Source organism: Somniosus microcephalus, chromosome 1, assembly GCF_052327205.1.
Source record: "Somniosus microcephalus isolate GS21.2 chromosome 1, FLI_Smic_1.0, whole genome shotgun sequence".
In the NCBI taxonomy this organism is placed as follows: domain Eukaryota; kingdom Metazoa; phylum Chordata; class Chondrichthyes; order Squaliformes; family Somniosidae; genus Somniosus; species Somniosus microcephalus.
Window position 1 is genome coordinate 189,872,684 of NC_140987.1, and position 26,769 is coordinate 189,899,452.

Genomic DNA, 26,769 nt, shown 5'->3' on the forward strand with positions numbered 1-26,769 from the left:
ATTAACGAGAAAAAAGGGATTAAGTGTTGTTGTTAATACCTCATTTAACAACTCCCACATATTGATTAAGTATAACTGCAGCATCATTCAACAAAAAAGGCAAAGAGTGGGTTGAAATTTTATATAAATTAGTCAGGGGCCATTCATCCTGTGGCTTAACCGACATGCTTTGAGGCAGGGGCCTCTGCATGTTGATGGCTTATCACCATTAATCAGATACTCTGAGATGCGCGTCAGCAGAAGTGTGATGAACAGTGATGCAAAACTTACCATTAGAGCCATTAGTAGTGCTGCTAAATTTGACCCAGTTAAGGTTGGCAGTTGGTCTGGAAAACAGCCTGTTTGGCTGTCTGTAGGCCTTAATTAAGATGTGTTCAATTCTAACTCCCCTGCTGTGTCACAAACCAGTGCTCAGACATTTTCAGCTGGTCCAGCCCATGACTTTGACCTTCTGAGCAGTCCAAAGTTCCCTGGGGAACAGTTCAGCTCATGAGGTCTGATTTCACACTTCTAGGCTGCTTCGCCTCTCTTCACAATGACAGGGAGACAAAGCCCTTTAGAGTAGGGCGCATGGGGACTTGTTTAAATTGGAAACTAGAGAGGTGTCAAGGAACAGGGTTATGGGCTACAGAATAGCATTTTTTAATAAAGAGCTCAGAGCTTTGAGTCAGTTTAAAAGGCTGGGTTTAACAATACAATTAACAGAGAGGGGTGTTATCTTCCTTAAGCCTGTATATTCCCATAGCATTTTATATTGTCCCATTTATTGAATAAGACTTCTGTATATTTAAACAAAGAAAATGTAAAACTACAGATATTTGCAAGTTGATAAATATTTTCAAACTGCAATTTTTTTTAGTATTGATGAATAATAACAATGGGTACGATAGCATAGTAATGTTACTGGGCAAATAATCCAGAGGCATGGACTAATAATCCAGAGAACATGATTTAAAATCACATGATGGAACTTTGAGAATTTGAATTCAGTGTAAAAAAAAAACTGGAAATATAAAACTGTTATCAGTAAGAGTGACCATGAAGCAGTCGGATTGTTGTAAAAACCCAACTGGTTCACTTCAAACCTGCTCCGCCATTCAATAAGATCATGACTGATCTTCGACCTCAACTCCACTTTCCTGCCCGATCCTCATATCCCTTGATTCCCCTAGAATCCAAAAATCTATCTCAGCATTGAATATACTCAACGGCTCAGCATCCACAGCCCTTTTAGGAGAGAATTCCAGGGATTCACACCCTCTGAGTGAAGAAATTCCTCCTCATCTCAGTCTTAAATGTCCAACCCCTTATTCTGATACTGTTACCTCTAGTTCTAGACTCCCCAGCCAGGGGAAACAACCTCTCAGCAGCTATCCTGTCAATCCCCCTCAGAACCTTGTATGTTTCAATGAGATTACCTCTCATTCTTCTAAACTCCAGAGAGTATAGGCCCATTCTACTCAATCTCTCCTCATAGGACAAACCTCTCATCCCAGGAATCAATCTAGTGAACCTTTGTTGCACCGCCTCTAAGGCGTGAATTGTCCTTTCTCAGATAAGGGGACCAAAACTGTTGACTAATGTGCTTTAGGGAAGGAAGCCTGTCGCCCTCACCTGGTCTGGCCTATATGTGATTCCAGTCCCACACAACGTGGTTGACTCCAAACTCCCCTCTCAGATGACTTGGCAAGCCACTCAGTTGTATAAAACCTGGGCAACGAGGGATGGGCAATAAATGCTGGCCTTGCCAGCGACACCCACATCTTGAAAATGAATATAAAAAATATAACTTGAGTAAAGTTTTTAATGTTCTATCATTTTGTAGACAGTTTCAGTATAACTCTGAGACACATTTTCTGTCATGTTAATGGAGCAGTTCTGCAGTGTATTAAAGCATCTCCTATTCTGTAGTTCTTGCAGTGTGGAGTGGATTTCAGAATATTGGGACAACTATGCATGCACAACCTTTTTCCTGCACAGCTGTTCAAAAGTCACGATCATGACTTTTAAGCTTCTCAGTGATAGAATTCTCGCCTGCCTCGGCTCTGGTTTTTTTCCCGGCCAATGCATGGCTGTTTATCTTGATTAAGTGAGTGGCCAAAACTGTGGCAGATGGAGTTCAATGTGAGGAAATGTGAGGTCATCCACTTTGGATTCAAGAAAGAGAAAACCTAATATTTTCTAGCATCACCGAAAGTTTAAATTATTCCTTCTGTCTCGACTCCCCGTATGCAATACCAAGAAAGATTGACAAGTATAATATTAATATTATAGAATGTTTTTATTCAACTTCTTGTCCCGCTTTCTACCTGCAGCAGCTGTCAATACCAGGGTTGATCAACTATTTGCATTACATTGGTAATTTATGATGTACAGACTCAAGAGTTGGTGTCCATGGCATTGCTACTGCAAATTTATTGAGAAGCAGTTAGCTGTTGATTAACAGGGAATTCCGTAGTTAGTATATAAACTGGACCTGTATTCTGTCATCTCTTTCAGTTTCAGTTCAAAAGCTTGGCAGCATTTGTACATAAAAGACAATAACACACATGCAGATTATCAAAAAAGCTGTAAATTTTTCAGAAACAAGCAATGAGAAATGTGTTTAATACTATCTCAAAAATTATTTTTTCTTATAAGCCTAGAAATTGGTGATAGTAACTGACAAACTTTTAACTGATTGCATTTGTATGTCTACTATTTTAGCAGAAACATTAACCCAATTAAAATAATTGGATTAACAGCTGCTTGAAACAGTGGACAAAAGGAATGTCACACACATGCGTTAAGTTTTCATCTGCTAACGTCGGCAACAGTCATTTCTGGCTATAATTGTTCGAAAAAACTCTCAAGAAGTTGCACTTATATAGCACCTTTAATGTAATAACATTTTTAATCAAGGGGTTAATTTGCTGCACAGTGAGAAAAGTGGAAACAAACTTTTGTTTACTAATATGTATATATTTTTTTACCGTGTAATCATCCTTCTAGTGCCACAATAAATTGCATCTTGGGAATATGCTGATACTTGTAAAGCATTTGATCATCACTCTCAGTGCTTATGCAATCATTAGAACTGCATTTTTAAAAATTGCAGCCTTACCACTGCCCACTATTATCCCCCTATACATGTAATTTAAAGTTTACAAAATTCAATCATACTGATTGAGGCAGTCTAGAAAATACTGCCTTGGGCACAGAACACCACCATATGTAATGTAGAACTTAATTATATTTAACACAATGTTCTCTTTCGTAAAAATGTACCTGCATTTTGTATTATTTAGCATAGAAATCAATTTCTTTTTAATCTGACAAAGCTGGGAAAATAATGCAATCATTCAAAAAAAAACTAAGAATACTAATCTTTTTATACTTAGTAACAGAATGAAGAGATTCTGCTTTAGCCCTCAGAGAGCTTCAATCTCAGTATAATTTGAACATGCCATAAAGTTCAGATAACCTAATCATTAATGTTAAATTTTAAGTAACCTTTAGTCCAGCTATTACAATATATACACTAGTTACCAACATATTTAGACACAACAGTGACCTTTAAAGCCAGTCTACAGAACATGAATTTTAAGGTGGTGAATTCATTACTTAGAATGCTTATTTCACAACATATTTTTCTTATAAGCCTAGTGTGCTGGATGCAGAAAATTCCTGTCAGAATGCCCATTGGACAATATGTCAGGGCTTTCGGTTGTGCTTTCCTCACTCTACTTTGTCATCATTCCATATGGACTTTTGGAACTGCATTATCTGACATTGCATTTTTAATAGTTCTGTGAAGTTCTGGCCTAAAGAGGGCAGCATGGTTTTGGCCTGAGACAGAGAGAGAAGAAATAGCAGGTCATATCAGCCAATCAGGGCAATGATCTGATCTAGCTGAACATGTAGAATATTATGCAGAGAGCACCACAAGAGAGACCTGATGCTTTGTGTGCATTCTGATTGGCTGTTGTAAAGACACCAGAAAATAAACATCTGAAACTGAAAAGACATTTATATTTTTAAAAATACATTATGGTTTATGTAAAATGTCTAATAATAATGGAGGTATTTATGACTAGCCTTTCTTCATTATAGGAGAGAGACCATGATGATTCCAGAGTAGTCACTTGAACTTTGCTTCATAATTTTATATTTAAATGTAAAAGTAACCTAAAGGGCCATAAACAAAAAGAGCTTCACAAATTGTGTTTGTGACATCACTTCGTTGGGATAGACTGCCTGAGAAAACCACAAGTATAATTCGTAATTTTTTCCACACATTTATATGGTTTAATTGAGATCCTCTTTTGTGTTTATAAAATGACTCACTGGTCAGGAACGTCCTTGAGGAAAATATTGGGAATGAATTTCAAAGACAATTGTCTGCTTAATAATAGCTTAATAATAAAAGCTTTCAGCACACATGTAGTACCACTGATATTTCAGTGCATGTACTGAGCATTCACTTCCCATGAACCAGCACAATTGCCTCTCATTTCTTTTTCTAGTCGAGTATTTTGGTGTCTGTTTTTCACAAGCATATTTGGGCAACTGGTTTTAAGTACATCTTTGTTTCTATATCTTTTTAACGTAATTAACACATTTTGTCTGATGCCAGTTAAATGGCCTGAATAGTTGTGCAGTATTCTACAGCCGTATGAAAGGCTTCTTTGATTTATATGATCAAAGGGGTTGCAGTTATCTCAGACATCCTAGTAATGTGGCAGACTCCATTGAGATGTGTGTTTTTGTCACTGGGGCCTAACTGTTAAATTTGTTTTCCGTCCCCACATGGTCAGGTTAATTACCACAGAAATCTAGAAATATCCCTTGTCATCAGTGAATGTGGTAGCCAATGTGTTATTTCATCTTCTTCAGGGGGACTAAAAGTAGCAATGCTAGTGAGGAAGCCCAGATATCTTTGTAGGATAGTTGCATGGATAGTGCTATCGAATGGATCAAAAAAGCACCAATATGTTGAAATGAGAACAGATATGCAGGCCATGTTGATTTTATTGAACTCTCATAATGTGTGTCAGCTAATTTATTAAAGGATCACATCAGCAGTGGAGGATGCTTCCCATGAGCTAATAGGAGCTAGCACAGCATGAACTGTGTTTAACATCAAGTTTAATAATATAGCATGGAACATCATTTAACACCAAGATTAAAATCTGTCACTTAAACTTTTTTATAATGGAAAGAAAATCCAGGTACAACTTCAAATGTCTGCTTTCTTTAGCTGTGGAGTTTTCTTATGAATAATTTGAGCTAGCACCACAATCCATCAAAATCAGAGGTCATGCGGTTGAGTCACAGGACTGTCTATCAACTAATAGGAACAAGAGTAGGCCATTCAGCCCCTTGAGCCTGCTCCGCCATTCAATTACATCATGGCTGATCTTCATCTTAATTCCATTTGCCCACCTTGGTTCAATATCCTTTAATATCCTTACCTAACAAAAATCTATCAATCTCAGTTTTGAAATTTTCAATTGACCTAACCTTAACAGCTTTTTGGGGAGAGAATTCCAGATTTCCACTACCCTTTCTGTGAGGAAGTGCTTCCTGACATCACCCCTGAACAGCCTAGCTCTAATTTTAAGGTTATACTCCCTTGTTCTGGTCTCCCCCATCAGAGGAAATAGTTTATCTCTATCTACCCTATCATATCCTTTAATCATCTTATACACCTCAATTAGATCGCCCCTTAATCATCTATACTCAAAGAAATACAAGCCTTGTCTATGCAACCTGTCCTCATAATTTAAACATCTAGGCCCCAGTATCATTCTGGTTCATCTGCACTGCACCCTCTCCAGGGCCAAAGTATCCTTCTTCAGGTGCAGTCCCTAGAACTGAACTCAGTCCTCCAGCTGCAGTCTAACCAGAGCTCTATATTACTGTAGCATAACTTCTACTCCAATCAGTCTAGTGCAGGCTAGTACCTGTCAATTCTCAGCTAGGTCATGAGATGGTGGAGCACAAGGAAGTGTGGCATTCCATTTTATGGAATGGAAGGATAAAATGATCTGATGTTGCACAGTTAAATTATACAACCCACCAGATGATTTTGGAATAGCATTGACAAAGTGAAGTCTACAATTCTAACTGTCCTACCTTCCTGGTACAAGAGGATGCATGATGGCAAAAGTGGACTGTAACAGGAGAGGTCAGGGATAGGGGGCGAACCAATAACCCAGATTAAGTGTCACTTCATGTTTCAGTTACACAACTAAAAATCTGATCCAGTTTTTGAATTCCCATCAGTGCAAGTAATTGTCACTTCTTAGCTTGTAATTCCCAAGTTATGAAAAATGTTATATTTAAAAATGGCTTTTCTTTAGGGAGCAGTGACCCATTTTGTGTGATTGAACTGAGCAACGACAGACTGCAGACACATACTGTCCATAGGAGTCTCAACCCTGAATGGAACAAAGTCTTCAATTTGTGAGTATGAGCACAGTGAGTTCCTGATTTCTCTGTGCAAATGCACAGATAATACAGTTTCCTGTCCCAACTACACAGCCTTTAACAACAGCTAAAATCAGTATCAACTAAGGAAAAATGTGGATTCTCTAATATATCTTATAGTTACACCAAAGCGATAGGACTGTAGTACCAAATTTGCTTTCCAAATAATTAAACCTATATGTCAAATAAAAAAATTTTAAGAAAATATATGTTAATGAAAAATTATTTTTGAAATATTTGTTTGCCTTCTCCTTTCTCCCTGCCATGCACTATTCCAGAAGCCAAGGGGCAGAATTGCCCTGCTCCCAGTGCTGTTCTTAAACAGGCTATGAGAAGATGTGTGAGAGTAGCTTGGGGTTTTTGATCTTCCCTCCCTTGTGGAGGAAAAGTCGAGCAGTATGCTGACTGCAGAGGTCAAATTGGGAACATGCCTTAGTGGAGAGTTGCCAGACCTGAGCTCATATTGGCCATGCTGTGGTATGGTCCATTGAGCATCAATACATTGTGCCACCTTGTCACTATTAAGTGTTTTAAAAATTATTTTCAAGACAGATTTAACAGTTGTATTATTATTCTGCAGACATTTCTAATAAATTATTTCTAATAGTTAATGCATGGCGTTGTCGCTAAAATAGATCTGGTAAAAATAAAATCCCAAGCACAGGGAAGAATTATAGAAAGAGATTTACAGTATTGTAGGTGTTGTTGGAAAAAATGTAATGTCAATCTAATTATCCTCTCTTTCTTTAAGTACAAGCTGACATCATTTATGTAAAACTTAGCCGAGTGCAATTTGTGCTGCTTAAAATGGTTGAAAAAAATCTGTAATGACTTCATCTCATTCGAAAAGGTCAGGTCGGGCTTCTCTTAAATTATACAGAATAGAATGAGAGGCTCTCATGTACAGAGTGGGTAAACAAGAGGGCATACTGTCAGAGCAAGATGTTCTATTTATTTATTAGAATATAATCTGATTTATTGTGTCGTTATTGGTCTAAAATGTAACAACAATCGTGCTACATGTAGTGAATTCATATGATATTGGTTTTGTATATTTTTATATATATACATTTGTAATTATGCAGGTATCTATATCTCTGTGTCTCCATCTAGCAATGATTGGCCAAAAGACAATGGGCTAAATTTTCACCTTCACTGCCTCGGCGGTAATTTGGTGGAGCAGACCCATAAAATGAAAATCGGGCGGGTTCTACACCAAACATACCATTTGCTCTGCCGTATTACCACTCAGGCAGTGAAGCTGAAAATTTACCCCAATAGATTTTGCATCCCTGTTTTTTCTTTTAGAAATGGAAGGGCCTATAACTTATTCCTGCTACAGAGGTGAGGAAGTTATGCAGGGTTTTCACACGTGAAAAGCATGGAGAAACAATTTTCTGGTTGCAGTGGTACCAGGACTAGCAGGTCACACGCATATATTGCATGCCACGATTATTCATGGACCTTGTGCAAGCTTGTGGATTGAGTCCAGCACAGGAAGCATGCAAGACGTGGGGACAGGATATTCCATGCAACAGCAGATTTAAAGAGCTGCTGCTGTGTCTTAAAGGAGCACTTACACAGTTTGATGCCTTGACATTTGCTACAGGAATTCCATTCACTGGATTGCAAGAGATGGCTGAGGACAGTTCAAGGACCCATAGATGAGGCAGGAGTGCCTTCTTTACCGAAAGAACCTTGGCAGTCACATTGAGGCATTGTAGAAAAGCAGGGTTGACCTCTTTGAGGCAGAGGAATACCCTTTCAAAAGTCTGCTGTCCAGTCAGCCTGGAAGGAGGTAATGGAGCAGGTGAATGGTGTTTTATGTGCTGAAGTCAGCTACGCAAATGAGGAAAACAAATTCTACTTTGAAGAAGTTTACCACGGTTAGTATATCCTGCATTTAACTGCTTAACTGTAACAGTGTATGGCATGTCTACTATGAATACTTTCACCCTTATCATCTGCACTTTGACTGTGGATGCATTAATACCATTTGTGAACCCTTTAGCCTCTTTCACACAATCACAAGCCAGCCCATATTCATGGAATACCTTCCTGCTGCTCAGAAGTGATGTGGTTCATTTATCAGAAAATGTAAGCCCAGTGACATAGCTTCCAACAACATGATCATTGACTCAACTGTAGTTTGGGAGGTAGGGCGGCCACTTGCTCTTCAAGCCTTAAGGAAACTACCCTCCAGATAGTGGCCCAGAGAGTTTGAGCTAATTGGAGAGGGTCATGTGGGACAGTGTCGCACAGCTCCAAGATAGTACCCATCATTCCTGCATATTCTGCCTCCCTTTAATCATTAACATGGCACTCTGCCATTTAAAAACGTGTCATGCACCACACAATCATAGCAGGCCATGTATTAGCAAGTCACATTTGTTAAGAATATGTTGCTGACAACATTGTAATATTTGTTCCTCTTGTGTGTCCGTAGGTGTCTCCAAGAATTCACCAGACACAGTCCCTGAGACTGCTGAGCCTACCATTCACAACAGTCAAAGGCACTAATTTTACCTAACATTTCACCAGCACCAGTACATCCACTCTGGGATACTTTAGATTTTAAAATTCAGGAGCAGGTGAAACACACAGCACAAGTAAGAAGGAGGAAATGAAGGTGAATGCGGAGGAGTAGGAACTTGCTGACTAAAGAGTCAGCTCAAGGACACCCTTGTTTGCCAAGGTGCTGAATTGGTGCCATCTTGCGTCTGCATATAGAAATTGCTGCTTTCTGGGCACTATCAGTTCATGCAGTTATTTGAGAGTGTGCAAAGAACCCTGCAAGATATATTGGCTACTATGGAGGAGAGCATTAGCCACATCTGTGTAGTAATGGTTGACAGCTTCACCGACCTGCAGTCCACTTTGGAGCACATGGCACCTTCAGGGCCATCTGCAGCAGAGCTCCCTTTAACAGAGGACCTGTATGCAGACATAGGTTATCCTCAGAATGTTCTGAGGCTATAGAGGCCTTGGGTTGTAATGTCCATGTCTAATCTTTCTGGATTCACCATACTTTGGAATCAACAAGGCAGTATTCTCATGTGGGGTTTTAGCCTCATTACAGTCTTGTGAGCTGCTCCCACGCAGATCATAGGACATGCTGAGGGATTGCAGGGGCATGGCAAGAGTTGGCATGTACGAACGAGTTGTCTCTTGTGGCGACACAGCATTTATTCCAAACAGCTGCCCCACTTAAATGACCCAGGCTGAGGCAGAAGTGCAGCAGGTCTAGGCAGCAACCACGGCATCAAGCGTGGCACCAGCAATTGCAGAGCAATCTGATGACCATCACAAGTAGATGAGGAGCCACCTGTATCCCAAGAGCCACCTCACTTCAGTCCCCCATTGGAATAGAAAGAAGCATCACTAAATTGATTAAGATACTTACCATACACAGTCACCAAGGGCAAGCATCAGGGTAAAAAAAAATTGCAAAACACAGGTATGAATCGCAATTTTTGAATAAAAAATTTGGCTAAAATGTTAATTTATAATTATACAGATTTCGGTAGCAGCAGATGAATGGATGGGCATGCATGATAGAAGTTAAGTAAAAATGGTGTTTAATGGACCAGTTCATTGGGTACATGTAGTCAGGGCTGCTTGTGCATAGGCGCATTATAACATTTATTAAACCAAAGAATTCTCCATGGCTGCACTGCTGGATCAGCTGCGGATCCTTCCACCTTTGCTCATTCCTCTACAATTGCTCCTCATCCTCTGAATACCCTAAGGGTAAGAGGATTTTCTAAAGGAATATCTGCCCTAATTAGGTTGTTTAAAGCTGGCTGTAAGCTCTCAGTAGTGCTAAAGTCTGTGGAATAAAACATGCACAAAAAGGCCAAAAATGCAAATAATTTTAAAAACAAAGCATTAAACCAATCCAACAAATAAAATACGTAACAACCCAGAGGCCTAGAAATGAGATGGCGCTGCACTGTTTATCGAGTGCTAAGCGGGCACCTAAGCCTCCAATATGATGGGCAGGAAGGGCACCCTCATTACAAGCCAAAAGTGCCATATTGGTAAAGATAACAAAATAGGCGTCCAGGGCCCATGCCTGAAACAGGTGTTAGGAACTTTGCACATGCAAATAAGGGGCTAAAAATTCAGTTTGGGGCGCCAAGCTCGCCCGGGCGCCGAAATTACCGCTGCGCGCGGAGCCACTTGCGCCATCGGGATATTCAGTTTCTGAGCCCCAAATGGAAGCCGGCCACTAAACAAGGCTTCCCGCGCCCGCTTGGGGCGCTGAAACTGAATATCAGCGCGCAAAGTGCCGCAGCGCCACCCGCTGCGGCACGGCACGCTGCGGTACTGCAGGCCTTCCTCCCACTGTTAAGGGGGAGGTGCCTGCAACAGCGCGATCCCCGCCGCGAGTGCCGGCAAATGAGCCCGGCACCAAGGAGAAGTGCCAGGCTCTCGGGAAACAGCCGGCAATGCCGCGGGGGGGGAGGGTGTAGGAGGCCGGGGACGGAGGTGCGGGCAGGCGGCCGCCGAAAAAGCGGCCGGCCGCACCTCCACCTTAACTCGCGCCACTACCGCCACAGGTAGGCCCCTGTGTACCGGTCGCTATTTGCGGCCGGCGCGGAAGAGGTGGCCGCGACCTAATATGGCGTTCGGGGCGGTAGTGGGGCGCTGCGCACACCGATGACGTCATCGGTGGCGGCGCAGCGCTACAGGCTAACGCCGCCATTAGCGCCCCGCTAAATATCACGGTGGTTGTGGCCAGTGGCGCTAAAGCCTCTGAGTGGCCTCTTTGGGCGCAAACTGGTGGTGCAAGCAACTGAATTTCTAGGCCAAGGAGTTTAATGCCTCTTTGATGCACCTTTGTGCAAAATTATGTTGACGGGACGGCTGTGTTCAGTAAAACCAGATCTACATGTTCCTCCTGAGCCCACATTAAAACCATGGGCTGCTGGAAGCCACCGCTCTCCCCCAATCACAACCTTGACCTCCACACCGCCGATCACGATTTCAACTGCCCTGCTCGCCACCTCTACCCCACTCCTTGTCGCACTCCTCCTGATTGGGCCTCCTCTCTCGGTCGCCCAACTGCTCCCTCCTCTCTCTGCCCTGATCGTTTTCCCCTTTAAGCACTTACCTGAGGGCCATTGTCAGTGATGCAGCAGCCTGATATTGGAAGCCTCTCCACCGGTGAACTGCTCAGTAAGTGTCCGCAGCTCACTGTGTCATCTAAATGAGGTCAGAGGCACCCAGTTCGTGCCAGCAAGATCGAATTTCTACCCGAGAAAGTCAAAAACGGAATTATCTCCAAAACAATCCCAAAAAAGCACGGCTTTAAGGAAGAAAAACTCTTAAAATCAGGAAATCACCTCCTCTGTGATCCTTTTTTTGGTGCCAATATCCAGGATTGTGGATCTCTTGAGCAGTCCTCAGGAAATCACGAGCATCCTTTATTTTCATAGTTTTTGCAGGCTTGGTGAGGCTCTTTCTCATTGATAACCTCCAATGACAGCATTTTAGTCCAGCTAAAAATGCCAAGCTGGGTAATTCGGGTGCAGGGAGGGCCTAAGGTCAAACCTCCACCTCCACCCCCACCCTTGCCCTTTTGCGATGGCCCATAACATCAGAAATTTAACCTGTATTTTATTTCTTCAATGGTGAGAGAAAATAGTGAGGCTTAAATATCTTTACAGAACTCTATTTGTATCACCAATCATTGGTTAACAATTTGCCTACATATATTGTTTTATTCATTAATATTGGCCCAGAAATTCGGGTCGGGGGCTTCCTGCGGGCGCAAGCCCCCGACCTGCACTTACCTTGCGTGCCGGCAGTTGAGCTGTAGGGCCCCGTGGAATTCCGCTCCAGGGCCTGGCCCAGCTGCCGGCGCGCTGTGCTTGCGTGTCCCAGGGGCGTAGTTAGTGCGATGCGTCCCCTGGGATCACGTGAGCCATGGGCAGCCAATCGGAGGAGGGAAAAGCCCATTCTTAAGATTGACAGGAAGACCTGTCTAAACTTATGAATACTACGGGCTTCAAAATAGCATTAAACCTTCAAATAATTTTTTTTTTTAAGTCACACTTTTTCAATAAACTACAAATTACATTAAATAATTATTTTAAACAATAATTAAAATTTTTGAAAAAAATTATTTTATAAAAAAAACAAGGCTAAAAATAAACTTACCTTGCTTTAAAGCATTTAAAAATAATAAACCTGTGGAAAAAATGCTTTTTAGATGTATAAATCCTACAGGCTTAACCTCACGTGAAAACCTGCAAAAAAAAACTAAGTTCAAAGCGCACGCGCAGCCTCCCCTGCGCGTGCGTTCGACCTCTGAAACCCTTCGTTCAGAGGATCGGAAGTGCCGGTTTCCCACGCATGCGTAGTGCATGCAGGAAACCCGCACTTCCATTCGGCCTACGGGTGAGTACCCCGTGCGCACTCACCCGTGGAGAGCCGAATTTCTGGGCCATTGTGTATTAAAGTCATAGGGCTGGATTTTGATTGAGGAGGGGTTGTAGTCCCGCCTCCATCGAGTTATGGCCAACCCACCCGATTTTGACTTGATTGACCTTGTTGAGCCCGCCCAGCGGGCTCAGGAGGCAAATTAAGGGCCACCCGGAAACAGGTGATGTCACAGATTGACATTTCGTCTGTCAAGAGCTTTTGACATGAAATATCAGCGTTTGACAGCTCTTTGAAGTTGTCAAACACTGACAATCTGTACTCCAAGTTAATTCCTTCCTCTCAGGCTGATTTAGAGATCTCTCCGGAACAAAAAGCTGAATGCTGCAACTTTTGACAGCTCGCGGCCATTCTGCTTTCTGTGCCAGTGAGATGAGGGACTCCTGAGACCTGAAGGAAGGAAGGCTGTAAAGGTAAGTAAATGTAAGTAAAACTTCTTCAAACACTTTACACACACCAAACACACTTACCTCTGAACTCATGCACCCATCACTCACCTGAACACCGGACATCTCAAACCCCCCAAGTCCTTCAGCCCAACAGTCCGCCTCGCTAACTTGGCGTGGTTTGGAGCCATCGGGAATCCCACACTTCAGCAATAAAAATAGGGATTAGGCTAAAAACTGCATGTTAACTACTTGTTAACAGGCAGTTAATTGGCACTAATCCCCTTCCCGCCTCGGGGAGGCGGGTCCCAGCACAGATCAGGCATCCGCACATGCCTCCAATCCCGCCTCCACGGCCCAATGAAAATCCTGCCCATAGAGTCATAACGGCACAGAAGGAGGCCATTCGGCCCATCGAGTCCGCGCCAGCTCTCTGCAGAGCAATCGAGTCAGTCCCATTCCCCCGCTCTATCCCTGTAGCCCTGCAAGTTTATTTCCCTCAAGTGCCTATCCGGTCTCCCCTTGAAAACATTGAGTGTCTCCGCTTCCACCACTTCCGTCGGCAGCGAGTTCCAGGTCATCACCACTCGCTGCGTAAAAAAGTTTTTCCTCATATCCCCCCTGTATCTCTTGCCCAAAACCTTAAATCTGTGTCCCCTAGTCCGTGTACCATCAACTAGTGGGAATAGTCTTTCCCCGTCTAGTCTATCCAAACCCGTCATAATCTTGTACACCTCTATCAAATCACCCCTCAACCTCCTTTGCTCTAATGAAAATAAATCCAGCTTCTCCAACGTGCCCCTGTAGCTAAGATCCCCCATCCCCGGAACCATTCTGGTGAATCTCCTCTGCACCCTCTCAAGGGCCTTCACATCCTTCCTAAAGTGTGGTGACCAGAACTGGATGCAATACTCCAGTTGTGGCCTAACCAGCACTTTATAAAGATTCAGCGTAACTTCTCTACCTTTGTACTCAATACCTCTATTTATGAAACCCAAAATCCCATATGCTTTGCAAACTACTCTCTCAATATGTCCCGCCACCTCCAGGGACCTATGCACATTAACTCCCAGGTCCCTCTGTCCCTGCGCATTCTTTAAAACTGTGTCATTAAGTGTATATTGCCACTCCCTGTTCCTTCTGCCAAAATGCATCACCTCACACTTCTCTGTATTAAATTCTATCTGCCACTTGTCTGCCCATTCAGCTAGCCTTTCTGTGTCCTGTTGCAGTCGATTGGTATCGCCCTCACTGAATGCCACACCCCTAAGTTTGGTGTCATCGGCAAATTTAGAAATTCTACTTTGTATTCCATTAGCCAGGTCATTTATATATATCAAAAAAGCAGTGGCCCCAGCACTGACCCTTGGGGAACACCACTGTCTTCCATCCTCCAGTCTGAAAAACAGCCATTTACCACAACTCGCTGTTTTCTGTCCTTAAGCCAATTCCTTATCCAAGCTGCCACTGACCCACCTATTCCATGAGCCTCAATTTTGTTAACCTGCCTTCTGTGTGGTACTTTTTCAAACGCCTTCCTAAAATCCATGTAGACAACATCCATTGCATTCCCTTCATCGATCCTCCCTGTTACTTCATCAAAAAATTCAATTAGATTAGTCAAACATTAGCCTTTTACAAATCCGTGTTGACTCTCCTTAATTAGCTTAAACCTCCCCAAGTGCCTGTTCATTTTTTCCTTGATTATTATTTCTAAAACTTTACCCACCACTGATGTTAAACTGACTGGCCTATAGTTACTAGGATTGTCTTCACACCCTTTCTTGAACAATGGTGTCACATTTGCCATTTTCCAATCCTCAGGCACCTCCCCCGCATCTAGGGAAGATTAGAAAATTATGGCAAGCCCTTCCACTATCTCCTCCCCCAATTCCCTTAGCAATCTGGAATGCAAGCCATGTTAACCAGGTGACTTATCCACTCTTAAGCATACCCAGCCTTTCTAGTACATCCTGTTTATCAATTTTCACCCATTCCATTGCTTCTACCTTTTCCACTGCTACCGATATTTTGTCAGCATCCATCTCCTTAGTAAACACCGATACAAAGTACTCATTGAGTATTCTAGCCTTGCTCTGCGCCTCTATGCATATAACACCTTCTTTGTTGCTAATAGCTAATATCTCACTTTTTATGAGGAACTTATTATTTAGTGTATTTTTTTATTCATGAAATGTTATTTCTGGCCACTATTAAGGACGGTCATTCATAAATGTACTTTGTTTTAGAAGTTACTTTTGAGCGCATTGTAACTTTTGATTTGGTCAGTTATGTGTTTGTCACATGCAGAAACCAAACACCATGGCCTCGATTTTCATTGGGCTGTGAGGCGGGCTTTGAAGCGGGCGGGGGGGTAAAATCGCAAACAATGGCGGGCCAATGGCGGGCGGGACCCCCCCCCGCCTGGTTCCCGACTCTGAGCAATTTTAACTCAGGCGTGTCTGATGGTCCCGACTCCGTCCCGCATACAACAGGTGGGACTGGTCTTTAAGCCCCTTAATTACCACTAAATGGCCTCTATAATCCTATTTTAACAGGCCCTTGCAACTTTAACCCTTTTCCCACGTAAAACACTCCTGGTGGGAATCACGAATGTGAAACCTGGCGGAAGCACTTTTGCATTGGTGACTATCAACTGCAGGTCCACCATTAAAGAGATTTGAACAGCCATGATTTGCAGGTGGCAGGACTTCGTGGTCTCAGGTCTGGGGCAACTTTTAGAAGGCTTAACCACACCTGTGAAAGGTTGGAGCCTCACACCCATCTCCAGTGTGACCTCCTGGGAAACCCCTCTCGCCAGCTTCACTCAGCGCTTCCTCAACGGAGGCATATACCAGAAGCATGGGAGCCATTTATTTCCTTCTTTTCTGGGCATTAGATGAGCTCGAACACCAGCCGCGGCACCAGCAGAACCAGGAACAACAGCAGCAGCAACAGGAGCGCCAGGCTGCTGCTCACCCACCTGAAGCTGCACAGGCCAGAAGGGGCCCGCGCTTGGAAGTGGCTTGAGAGCACCTTGCTGCACATCAGGGGGCCATGGGGACCCGTTTCTGCACTGGCAGTCCTACTCAGAAGGACTTCCATGAAGGTCTGGTTTCTCTGTTCAATAGATGACCATCGCTCCTCCAGAGATGTCATTCTATTACGAACACTCACCATGTTTTCTGCACTCTGGCGACTTATCACCTCCATGGAGGTTGCCATCCTTTCCATGGTGATGCGTTGATGTGCCAATGACTCCACAAAGGCTCTGCTCATGTTCGCAATGGAATCCTCCATTCGCTCCACACTCACATTGACCCTGAAGACAAAACCTGCCAGAGACTCCTGCATCTGTTCCTGGAGTTCCAGCACCGCTGATCTTATGGATGGACCCAGAGGCAAAGGGTCGACATGCAGCTGAGCCGAGCTGGCAGAGTCCTGCGCCCACTGACTAGCACTCTCCACTGCTGTCCCTGTCTCCACAATCTGCTGATGCTCACTTGTGAGCTGTGATACACCAGGTGACAACACCACTCTATGTCCTGAAGGTCCCACCGAGGTGTGAGTGTATGCGCTGGTGCTGGGTGCGCTGCATTCTGCTGATGCTGTGCCCTCAGAGGTTGCAACTTCCTCTGAGGAGTCTGGATGCTCAGGCTGTTCCTTCTAGCTAGTGGGGACAGCTGCTTGCGATGGTCCTGTTGGGGAGTAAAGGAAAGAGTCAGAGATGTGATGCCAAGGTTACATGCATATTGCATATTGCAGATAGTCATAAGTCCATCTGTTAGAACTTCAGAATCATTATCAGCGACTCATGCAATGTAAATGAGAGAGATGGAAAACTATTCTGTCACCAGCTTGCTGTGATGCACCTGTCTGTCCGTCCCCCACTTGCGCATCTTCCTCCACTCCTACGATCTCCAGGACCACCTCCTCCCAGGGGGTGAGGTGGGCTAGTGAGGGTGGCTCTCCTCCTGTCCTCGCTCTTTCTCACTTATTGTGAGCTCTCTTTTCCTGCAATGAGGGAGACAAGTAGAGGTTGAGTGAGAAATGAAGGAGTGAGTGTAGAGATTCCATAGCATAGATACTTAGAAGGAGACAAAGATGGAGTTGTAGTGTATGTGCCTTTAAGAGCCCCAGGTGTGCTGTGGTGCCGGTGATTGCCACTCGGGCTATATAAGCCTGTGTATTGTGTATATCCGTTAGAACCCCCCCGCCAGACTTTGCTTAGTAAATACCTATGAACCAACTCCTGTCTTCAGTGTCTTTTTCAACACACGGACACTACAGTGGCGACGAAGTGGAAACGGACTTACCTGCAATTCGGCAGCACCTCAAGGACATCGATTCCTCGGGCGTCCTGAAGACTCAAGGAAGTGAGAGAAGCTGTGGTTTCACCAGCTGGCCAAGCTGGTGGCAGGTACTGCGCTAATCCTTCCTGGGCGTCAGGCTGGGGCTCCAGCGGCTGGCTCTACAGCTGAGACAGGCAGTGAAATCGGAGGCAAGCAATAACGGACTGGGAGGGAGCACTCGGGAGACGGCCGGCGCGGCAAGCAGGCCAGCGTTCAGACCTGGAGAGAAACTCCGGCGGGAACGAGTCTCCAACAGTAAATTAAAAAAACAAAAACAAACGGAAACCGCAGTAAACAGCGTTGTCATCGGCAGCAGCGGCGGGAAAGCGCGGGAAGCGCCATATCTTTTCTACAGAAAAGAAAGAAAAGCGCGGGAAGCGCCATATCTTTTCTAAGATGCCTAATTCTGGCAATATTGATGTTTTTGATAACGAGATAGAGGTTTGGACCACATATGTGGAAAGAGTGGAGGTATATTGCACCGCAAATGGAATAGAAGATGAAAAAAAAGCTTCAGTGCTTCTGGATCTAATGGGCGCAAAGACATACAAGCTGTTACGAAACTTAATCACTCCAGCCGAACCGATGGACAAGAATTTTGAGGAGATTGTTGATACCCTACACTGCCAATTCAAGGCAGGACTGGCAGATTCTCTGCGAGACAAATTCATCTGCGATCCCCTAAGTGTAGAAACACAAAAAAAGATATCTTCTGAGAAAAATTTAACACTGGACAAGGCTTTCAGTGCAATAGGAGCTGCAAAGATACAGCAAAGGCCACAAGACTTCGGCACCCATGAAATGACATGGGGTTTCGAGAGATGTTATCGCTGCGGCAGATCCACCCATGACCAGAGGGACTGCTGGTTCAAGGAAAAAGCATGCAGGCGATGCGGAAAGATGGGACACATTCCACGTGTGTGCCGATCTGAAAACAAAAAATCCACTAACGGGAAAAGAATCAATAAGGAAAAGCACAGAAAGGTACAAATGATGACGGACAGTAGCTCCGAAGACCAGAAGAGCGATAGCGACTCCGGGAACAAGAGACTAAGCTCTCTCAAATTACATAATGTAATTGCCAAAGAAGATTACCAGACCATTTGGGTTACCCTCACAATAGCAGGGTCCCCAGTTAAAATGGAGCTAGATACAGGATCAGCTCTGACCGTCATAAATCGACGGGATTACGAGCGGCTATTTCTGCATATGCCTTTAAAAGACACATCCATTATCTTGAAAACATATACGGGGCAGAAAGTATACCCCAAAGGAAAAATAAGGGTGCCTGTTGTATACAACGGCAAGGAAATACAGAAGTTGTATTTATACGTTCTACAAGATGGTGGTCCACCGCTGTTGGGACGTGAATGGATCAGAAAAATACGTTTAGACTGGCACTCCATTCAGGCACTGATGGTGACCAGTAAGGAAAAAAATGATGATGACGTCATACCTGAACGATTAAAAAACATCTTGGCCAACGCCAAGGAAGTATTTCAAGAGAAACTAGGAACCTTGAAAGGCATCACCGCCTCAATAAAAGTGGAAGATGCAGCAATTCCCAAGTTTTTTAAGGCAAGACCGGTGCCATACGCAATTCGTCCAGCAGTCGAGGCAGAGCTGGAGAATTTGGAAAAGGCAGGCGTATTATCTAAAATAGATTGGAGCGAGTGGGCAACACCCATCGTCCCAGTCATGAAGAAAGCATTGAAGAATGATAAATCTGAAGAACAGAGAAAAATTCACATCTGTGGAGACTTCAAGGTGACTGTAAACCCGGTCCTTCACACGGTACAGTATCCTCTTCCGAGGATAGGAGATATTTTCGCCTCACTATCCGGAGGGAAACGTTTCACCAAAATTGACTTGGCACAGGCATATCTACAGATGGAGGTTGAAGAGGCCTCTAAAAAATATCTCACGATAAATACACACAAAGGTCTGTACCAGTACAATCGACTGGTTTTCGGAGTAGCATTCGCTCCAGCTATCTGGCAAAGAGCTATGGAGCAAGTCCTCCAAGGGATTCCGGGGACTCAATGCTACCTAGACGACATCCTTGTAACAGGAGAAAACGACAACGAGCACCTTGCCAATTTAGAGCAGGTGCTCACTAGGCTGAGAGAACGGGGCCTACGAGCAAATCGCCCCAAGTGCGAATTTTTCCGAAATCAAATATCATATTGTGGCCACATAATAAATAAGGAATGGTTGCATAAGTCACCTGAAAAAAATTGAGGCGGTCATAAAAGCCCCAGCACCTGAAAATGTTTCACAATTAAGGTCGTTCCTGGGATTAATAAATTACTATCATAAATTTTTACCAAACTTATCAACTCTTCTACACCCTCTTAATGAACTGCTACAAACAGGAGTAATTTGGAAATGGAACGAAGACTGCAAAAGTGCCTTCCATAAATGCAAAGACTTAATCACATCAAAAGAAGTTTTGGCTCATTACAACCCATCATTGCCAATCAGACTGGCGTGCGATGCATCCCCTTACGGCATAGGAGCAGTATTATCGCATAAATTCCCTGATGGCTCGGAACGGCCAATAGCTTTTGCGTCACGCTCATTGAACTCAGCTGAGCGTAACTATGCCCAAATCGACAGGGAAGCACTCAGCCTGGTATGGGGAGTAAAGAAATTCAACCATTACCTACACGGACAAAAATTTACCTTGTTGACTGACCATCAACCCCTCATCTCCGTATTCAACCCTAAAAAGGGTGTTCCCATTATGACAGCACAAAGGCTACAGAGGTGGTCCCTTTTTCTAGCGGCACACCAATACGACATAGAATACAAAGGGTCAAAGCAGCATGGGAATGCTGACGGTTTATCGCGCCTACCGTTGCCAACGGTAGAAGAGGCACCTACAGTAGACCCAATGGAGATGTTCCACTCTACCATAGTGGATTGTCTACCAGTAACAAATTCTGCCATTGAAAGGGAAACGAGAAATGACCCGACTCTTTCACGGGTCTACGATTTAACAGTGAAGGGATGGCCAGCACATGGCGAACCACTGTTGCCAGCATTCTCGCAAAGAAGAGAACAGCTGTCAGTGTGCCGAGGAACCTTGATGTGTGGATCCAGAGTGGTGATTCCACCCAAACTCCAGGATAAAGTGCTAAAGGAGCTTCACGAGGGGCATCTGGGTGGAGTGAAAATGAAGAACCTAGCCAGGGCGTTTGTATGGTGGCCAGGTATCAATGGAGACATCGAAGAAATGACCAAGAGCTGCCTAGGATGCCAGAAGGTCCAAAACGCTCCACCACAAGCCCCTTTACATCCATGGTAGTGGCCCTCATCTCCCTGGCAAAGTGTACACATCGACTTTGCTGGTCCATTTATGGACTCAATGTTCTTAATCGCGGTTGATGCACACTCCAAGTGGCCGGAGGTAATAAAGATGTCCTCCACCACCACGGAAAAAACCATCACAGTATTAAGGACCATATTTGCCAGGAATGGGCTGCCAGAACAGATCTGTTCTGATAATGGACCGCAATTTGTGTCCGAAGAATTCAGAAAGTTCTTAAAAAACAATGGGGTTAAGCACTACACGTCCGCCCCATACCATCCCGCCACCAATGGATTGGCTGAAAGGTTTGTCCAGACCTTCAAGAAGGCCATAAAGGCCATGGGTAATGAAGACATAAAACTTCAGCACAAGGTGGATAACTTCTTATTCGCATACAGGAATGCAACACATATGGTTACCAACCAAACTCCCGCCATGATGTTCTTCAATAGAAACCTAAGATGCCAGCTGGATTTGGTCAAGCCCAACATCAGAAGGGACGTGGAGAACCGGCAGTTTCAAGGCATGAATGAAAGGCCAACTAGAACCTTCCAGATAGGTCAACAATTTTGGCCCGGGACTACCGTACCGAGAAATGGCAGCCTGGAACTATCTGCACACGACTAGGACCACTGATGTATACCGTGGACATCGGAGAAAGCATAATAAGGCGCCATGCTGACCAAATCATAAAGTCATCTGAAAAGGGACAACCTACACCACAACTCTATACATCTAACAATGAAGTAGAGATACCCATATCTACCTCCGATCTGGTGATACTGGAACCCGATGAACCCGACACTGGCATTCAAGCTGAATCAGCCTTGCCAGAAGAACCTACTACACCACCAGAAGCTACTACACCCCTGAGGCGTTATCCGGACCGAGTCAGGAAGCCTCCTGAGAGACTGACTTATAATTAATTAACTACAACAATGTATATTATTTTGCTTATTACATGTAATTAATAATTACTTAAAATATGATGTACTGGTTAGCTAAAAGGGGAGGAATTGTAGTGTATGTGCCTTTAAGAGCCCCAGGTGTGCTGTGGTGCCGGTGATTGCCACTCGGGCTATATAAGCCTGTATATTGTGTATATCCGTTAGAACCCCCCCCCCCCCCCGCAGACTTTGCTTAGTAAATACCTATGAACCAACTCCTGTCTTCAGTGTCTTTATCAACACACGGACACTACAGGAGTGAGGTGGCAAGACCAAGGACCCTCCCTGTGTGTTGTCAGTTGTGTTCAAAGCATCAGAGTGATGGGGAGTGTGAGGGCTGCATAGCCAAATAGTGATGTGAATGTGACCATAGAGAGAAAGGGAATGGATAAGGGTGCATGGATGTCAGTGTCAAGTGGGATGTGGAGGAAGAGATTGCTAAAGCTGAGTGCTGGTGAGGAAAGGCAGTGGGGTTCAGATTGAGGGTGATGGGAAATCCATACTCACTTTTCCAGTGCGCAGAAGGTCATGAAATCTCTTCTTGCACTGAATCCAGGTTCTGCGGGGCACTGATAATGAGTTGACCTCCTCTGCCACCTGGATCCACACAGCCTTGGTCTGCTGGGGAGGCTTCTTCCTCCCTGAAGAAGGGAAGAGCACCTCTTTATGAGCTCTTGCTCCCTCAACTAAAGCTTGCAGGGCAACGTCATCAAACCTGGGAGCAGACCTAGGTCTCTTAATGGTCATTTTGCCTCCAGGTCCCTCTAGCATGAAAGGGCAAAAGGTTGGCAGTCTGCAGAAGAAGCAAGGCTTGTTGCAAACCTTAAATGCAGCAGCAATAATGACGTCATCGGAGGGGACTTTCAGTCATGAAAAATCCCTTTGTAAAGGCTTCCCACACGTTGGAAATCAATTGACCAATTGAGTTAAAATTGCATCAATCTCCCACATCCATTTAGATTCGTGTGGGAAACACAAAATTCGGATAACATGACACCATCCCGCACCTGAGCTAAAATCACCCCCCATGTTTAAGAATCTCCAAATTACTGAGAAATTCACACAGATAGAGGCCCTGAAAGTCCTCGGGGATTCTGACAGTCTCCCAGCATAATTCTGTGTGAAGAGATTCATTTGTGCTGGATCTCCAAATTTCTGGGAATTTCCTCAATGCCTTGTGAGTTCAAATCCCACCACGGCAGTTGGGGAATTTAAATTCAGTGAATTAAATAAATCTGGAATAAAAAGCTAGTGTCAGTAATGGTGACCATGAAAGTATCGGATTGTCGCAAAAACCCATCTGGTTCGCCTAATGTCCATTAGGCAAGGAAATCTGCTGTCCTTACCTGGTCTGGCCTATATGTGACTCCAGACCCACAGCAACGTGGTTGACTCTTAACTGCCCTCTGAAATGGCCTAGCAAGCCACTCAGTTGTAACAAACCGCTACGAAACAAAATACTAAAGATGAAACCGGACGGACCACCCGGCATCGACCTCGGCGCCTGCTACGGACACGGCAACAGCACACCCAGCCCAGTCAATACTGCAAAGTCCTCCTCAGCAACATCTGGGGACTTGTGCCAAAATTGGGAGAGCTGTCACACAGACTAGTCAAGCAACAGCCTGACATAGTCATACTCACTGAATCATACCTTTCAGCCAATGTCCCAAAATCCTCCATCACCATCCCTGGGTATGTCCTGTCCCACCAGCAGGACAGACCCACCAGGGATGGCGGCACAGAGTTATACAGTCGGGAAGGAGTGGCCCTGGGAGTCCTCAAAGTTGACTCTGGACCCCATGAAGTCTCATGGCTTCAGGTCAAGCATGGGCAAGGAAACCTCCTCCTGATTATCACCTACCACCCTCCCTCAGCTGATAAATCTGTACTCCTCCATGTTGAACACCACTTGGAAGAAGCACTGAGAGTAACAAGGGCACAGAATGTACTCTGGGTGGGGGACTTCAATGTCCATCACCAAGAGTGGCTCGGTAGCACAATTACTGACCGAGCTGACCAAGTCCTGAAGGACATAACTGCCAGTCTGGGCCTGCGACAGGTGGTGAGAGAACCAACACGAGGGGAAAAACCTACTTGAACTCGTCCTCACCAATTTACCTGTCGCAGATGCATCTGTCCATGACAGTATTGGTAGCAGTGACCACCACACAGTCATTGTGGAGATGAAGTCCCGTCTTCACACTGAGAACACCCTCCATCGTGTTGCGTGGCACTACCACCATGCTAAATGGGATAGATTTAGAACAGATCTAGCAGCTCAAAACTGGGCATCCATGAGGTGCTGTGGGCCATCAGCAGCAGCAGAATTGTATTCCACCACAATCTGTAACCTCATGGCCCAGCATGTCCCTCACTCTACTATTACCATCAAGCCAGGGGATCAACCCTGGTTCAATAAGGAGTGTAGAATTGGTGGAAGGTTTAGAGGGGATTTGAAGGGAAAGTTCTTCACCCAGAGGGCTGTGGGGATCTGGAACTCACTGCCTGAAAGGGCGGTAGAGGCAGAAACCCTAACCACATTTAAAAAGTACTTGGATGTGCACTTGGGATGCTGTAACCTGCAGGGCTATGGACCAAGAAGTGGGATTAGGCTGGATAGTTCTTTGTTGGCCAGCGCGGACATGATGGGCCGAAATGGCCTCCTTCCATGCTGTAACTTTCTATGATTCTAAGAGCATGCCAGGAGCAGCACCAAGCATACTTAAAAATGAGGTGCCAACCTGGGAAAACTGCAACACAGGACTGCATGCCTGATAAAAAGTGGAAGCAGCAGGCTATAGACAGGGCTAAGTGATCCCACAATCAATGGATCAGATCAAAGCTCTGCAGTCCTGCCACATCCAGTCGTGAATGGTGGTGGACCATTAAACAACTAACGGGAGGAGGAGGCTCCATGAATATCCCCATCCTCAATGATAGTGGAGCCCAGCATGTGAGTGCAAAAGACAAGGCTGAAGCGTTTGCAACCATCTTCAGCCAGAAGTGCCGGTTGAATGATCCATATCGGCCTCCTTCTGAGGTCTCCACCATCACAGAAGCCAGTCTTCAGCCAATTTGATTCACTCCACGTGATATCAAGAAATGGCTGAGCACACTGGATATAGCAAAGGCTATGGGCCCTGACAACATCCTGGCTATCGTGCTGAAGACTTGTGCTCCAGAACTAGCCGCGCCTCTAGCCAAGCTGTTCCAGTACAGCTACAACACTGGGATCTATCCGACAATGTGGAATACTCCCCAGGTATGTCCTGTCCACAAAAAGCAGGACAAATCCAATCCGGTCAATTGCCACCCCATCAGTCTACTCTCAATCATCAGCAAAGTGATGGAAGGTGTCATCGACAGTGCTATCAAGCGGCACTTACCAGTAACCTGCTCACTGATGAAGTTTGGGTTTCGGCAAGACCACTTGGCTCCCGACCTCATTACAGGCTTGGTCCAAAATGGACAATGGAGCTGAATTCCAGTGGAGAAGTGAGAGTGACTGCCCTTGACATCAAGGCAGCATTTAATCGAGTGTGGCATGAAGGAGCCCTAGTAAAACTGAAGCCACTGGGAATCAGGGTGAAAACTGTCCACTGGCTGGAGTCATACCTAGCACAAAGGAAGATGGTGGTGATGATTGAAGGTCAATCATCACAGCCCCAGGACATCGCTGTAGGAGTTCGTCGGGGCAGTGTCCTAGGCCCAACCATCTTCAGCTGCTTCATCAACGACCTTCCCTCCAACATAAGGTCAGAAATGGGGATTTTGCTGATGACTGCACCGTGTTCAGTGCCATTCACAACTCCTCAGATAATGAAGCAGTCCATGCCTGCATGCAACAAGATCTGAACGGCATTCAGGCTTGGGCTGATAGGTGGCAGGTAACATTCGCGCCACAGAAGTGCCAGGCAATGATTATCTCCAACAAGCGAGAGTCTAACCACCGCCCCTTGACATTCAATAGCATTACCATCGCCGAATCCCCCACTATCAACATCCCGGGGGTCACCATTGACCAGAAACTTAACTGAACCAGCCACATAAATAGTGTGGCAACAAGAGCAGGTCAGAGGCTGGATATTCTGCGGCGAGTGCCTCACCTCCTGACTCCCCAAAGCCTGTCTACCATCTACAAGGCACAAGTAAGAAGTGTGATGGAATACTCTCCACTTGCCTGGATGAGTGCAGCGCCAACAACACTCAAGGTGCTCAACACCATCCAAGACAAAGCAGCCCGCTTGTTTGGCACCCCATCCACCACCTTAAACATTCACTCCCTCCACCAGCGGCGTACCGTGACTGCAGTGTGTACCATCTACAAGATGCACTGCAGCAACTCGCCAAGGCTTCTTCGGCAGCACCTCCCAACCCGCAACTTCTTCCACCTAGAAGGACAAGGGCAGCAGACGCATGGGAACACCACCACCTCCAAGTTCCCCTCCAAGTCACACACCATCCTGACTTAGAAGTATATTGCCAATCCTTCATCGTTGCTGGGACAAAATCTTGGAACTCCCTACCTCATAGCATTGTGGGAGTACCTTCACCGCACGGACTGCAGCGGTTCAAGAAGGCAGCTCACCACCACCTTCTCGAGGGCAATTAGGGATGGGCAATAAATGTTGGCCCTGTTGGCGACGCCCACATCCCAGAAAACGAATAAAACATTTTTTTTTTAATGCAACAACTTTGCTGTTGTAGGTATGGGATAAGATTTTGCACATCTACTGACCTTGTGACTGTTCAAGCTGACAGCCACCTGCAGTGTGACCTGAATGGAATAATTTCAGGCCACTTCGACTGTGCTCTTGCAAGCTTGTTGCCTCAAATGAAATCTATGTCAA

General features: G+C 44.9%; 1 protein-coding gene across 5 annotated transcripts in view; it reads left to right on the forward strand.

Annotated features, from left to right (window-relative positions):
• Positions 1 to 26,769, forward strand: part of mctp1a (multiple C2 domains, transmembrane 1a) — a 960,306-nt gene that overhangs the window by 647,484 nt on the left and 286,053 nt on the right. For all 5 annotated transcript variants that reach the window (XR_015078481.1, XM_085988645.1, XM_085988632.1 and 2 more), the window contains one exon: positions 6,345 to 6,447. Coding sequence is in view for 4 of the 5 variants with exons in the window: in XM_085988645.1 (XP_085844771.1) it covers positions 6,345 to 6,447 (103 nt within the window). In the remaining variant the exon portion in view is untranslated. The remainder of the gene's footprint in view (positions 1 to 6,344; positions 6,448 to 26,769) is intronic.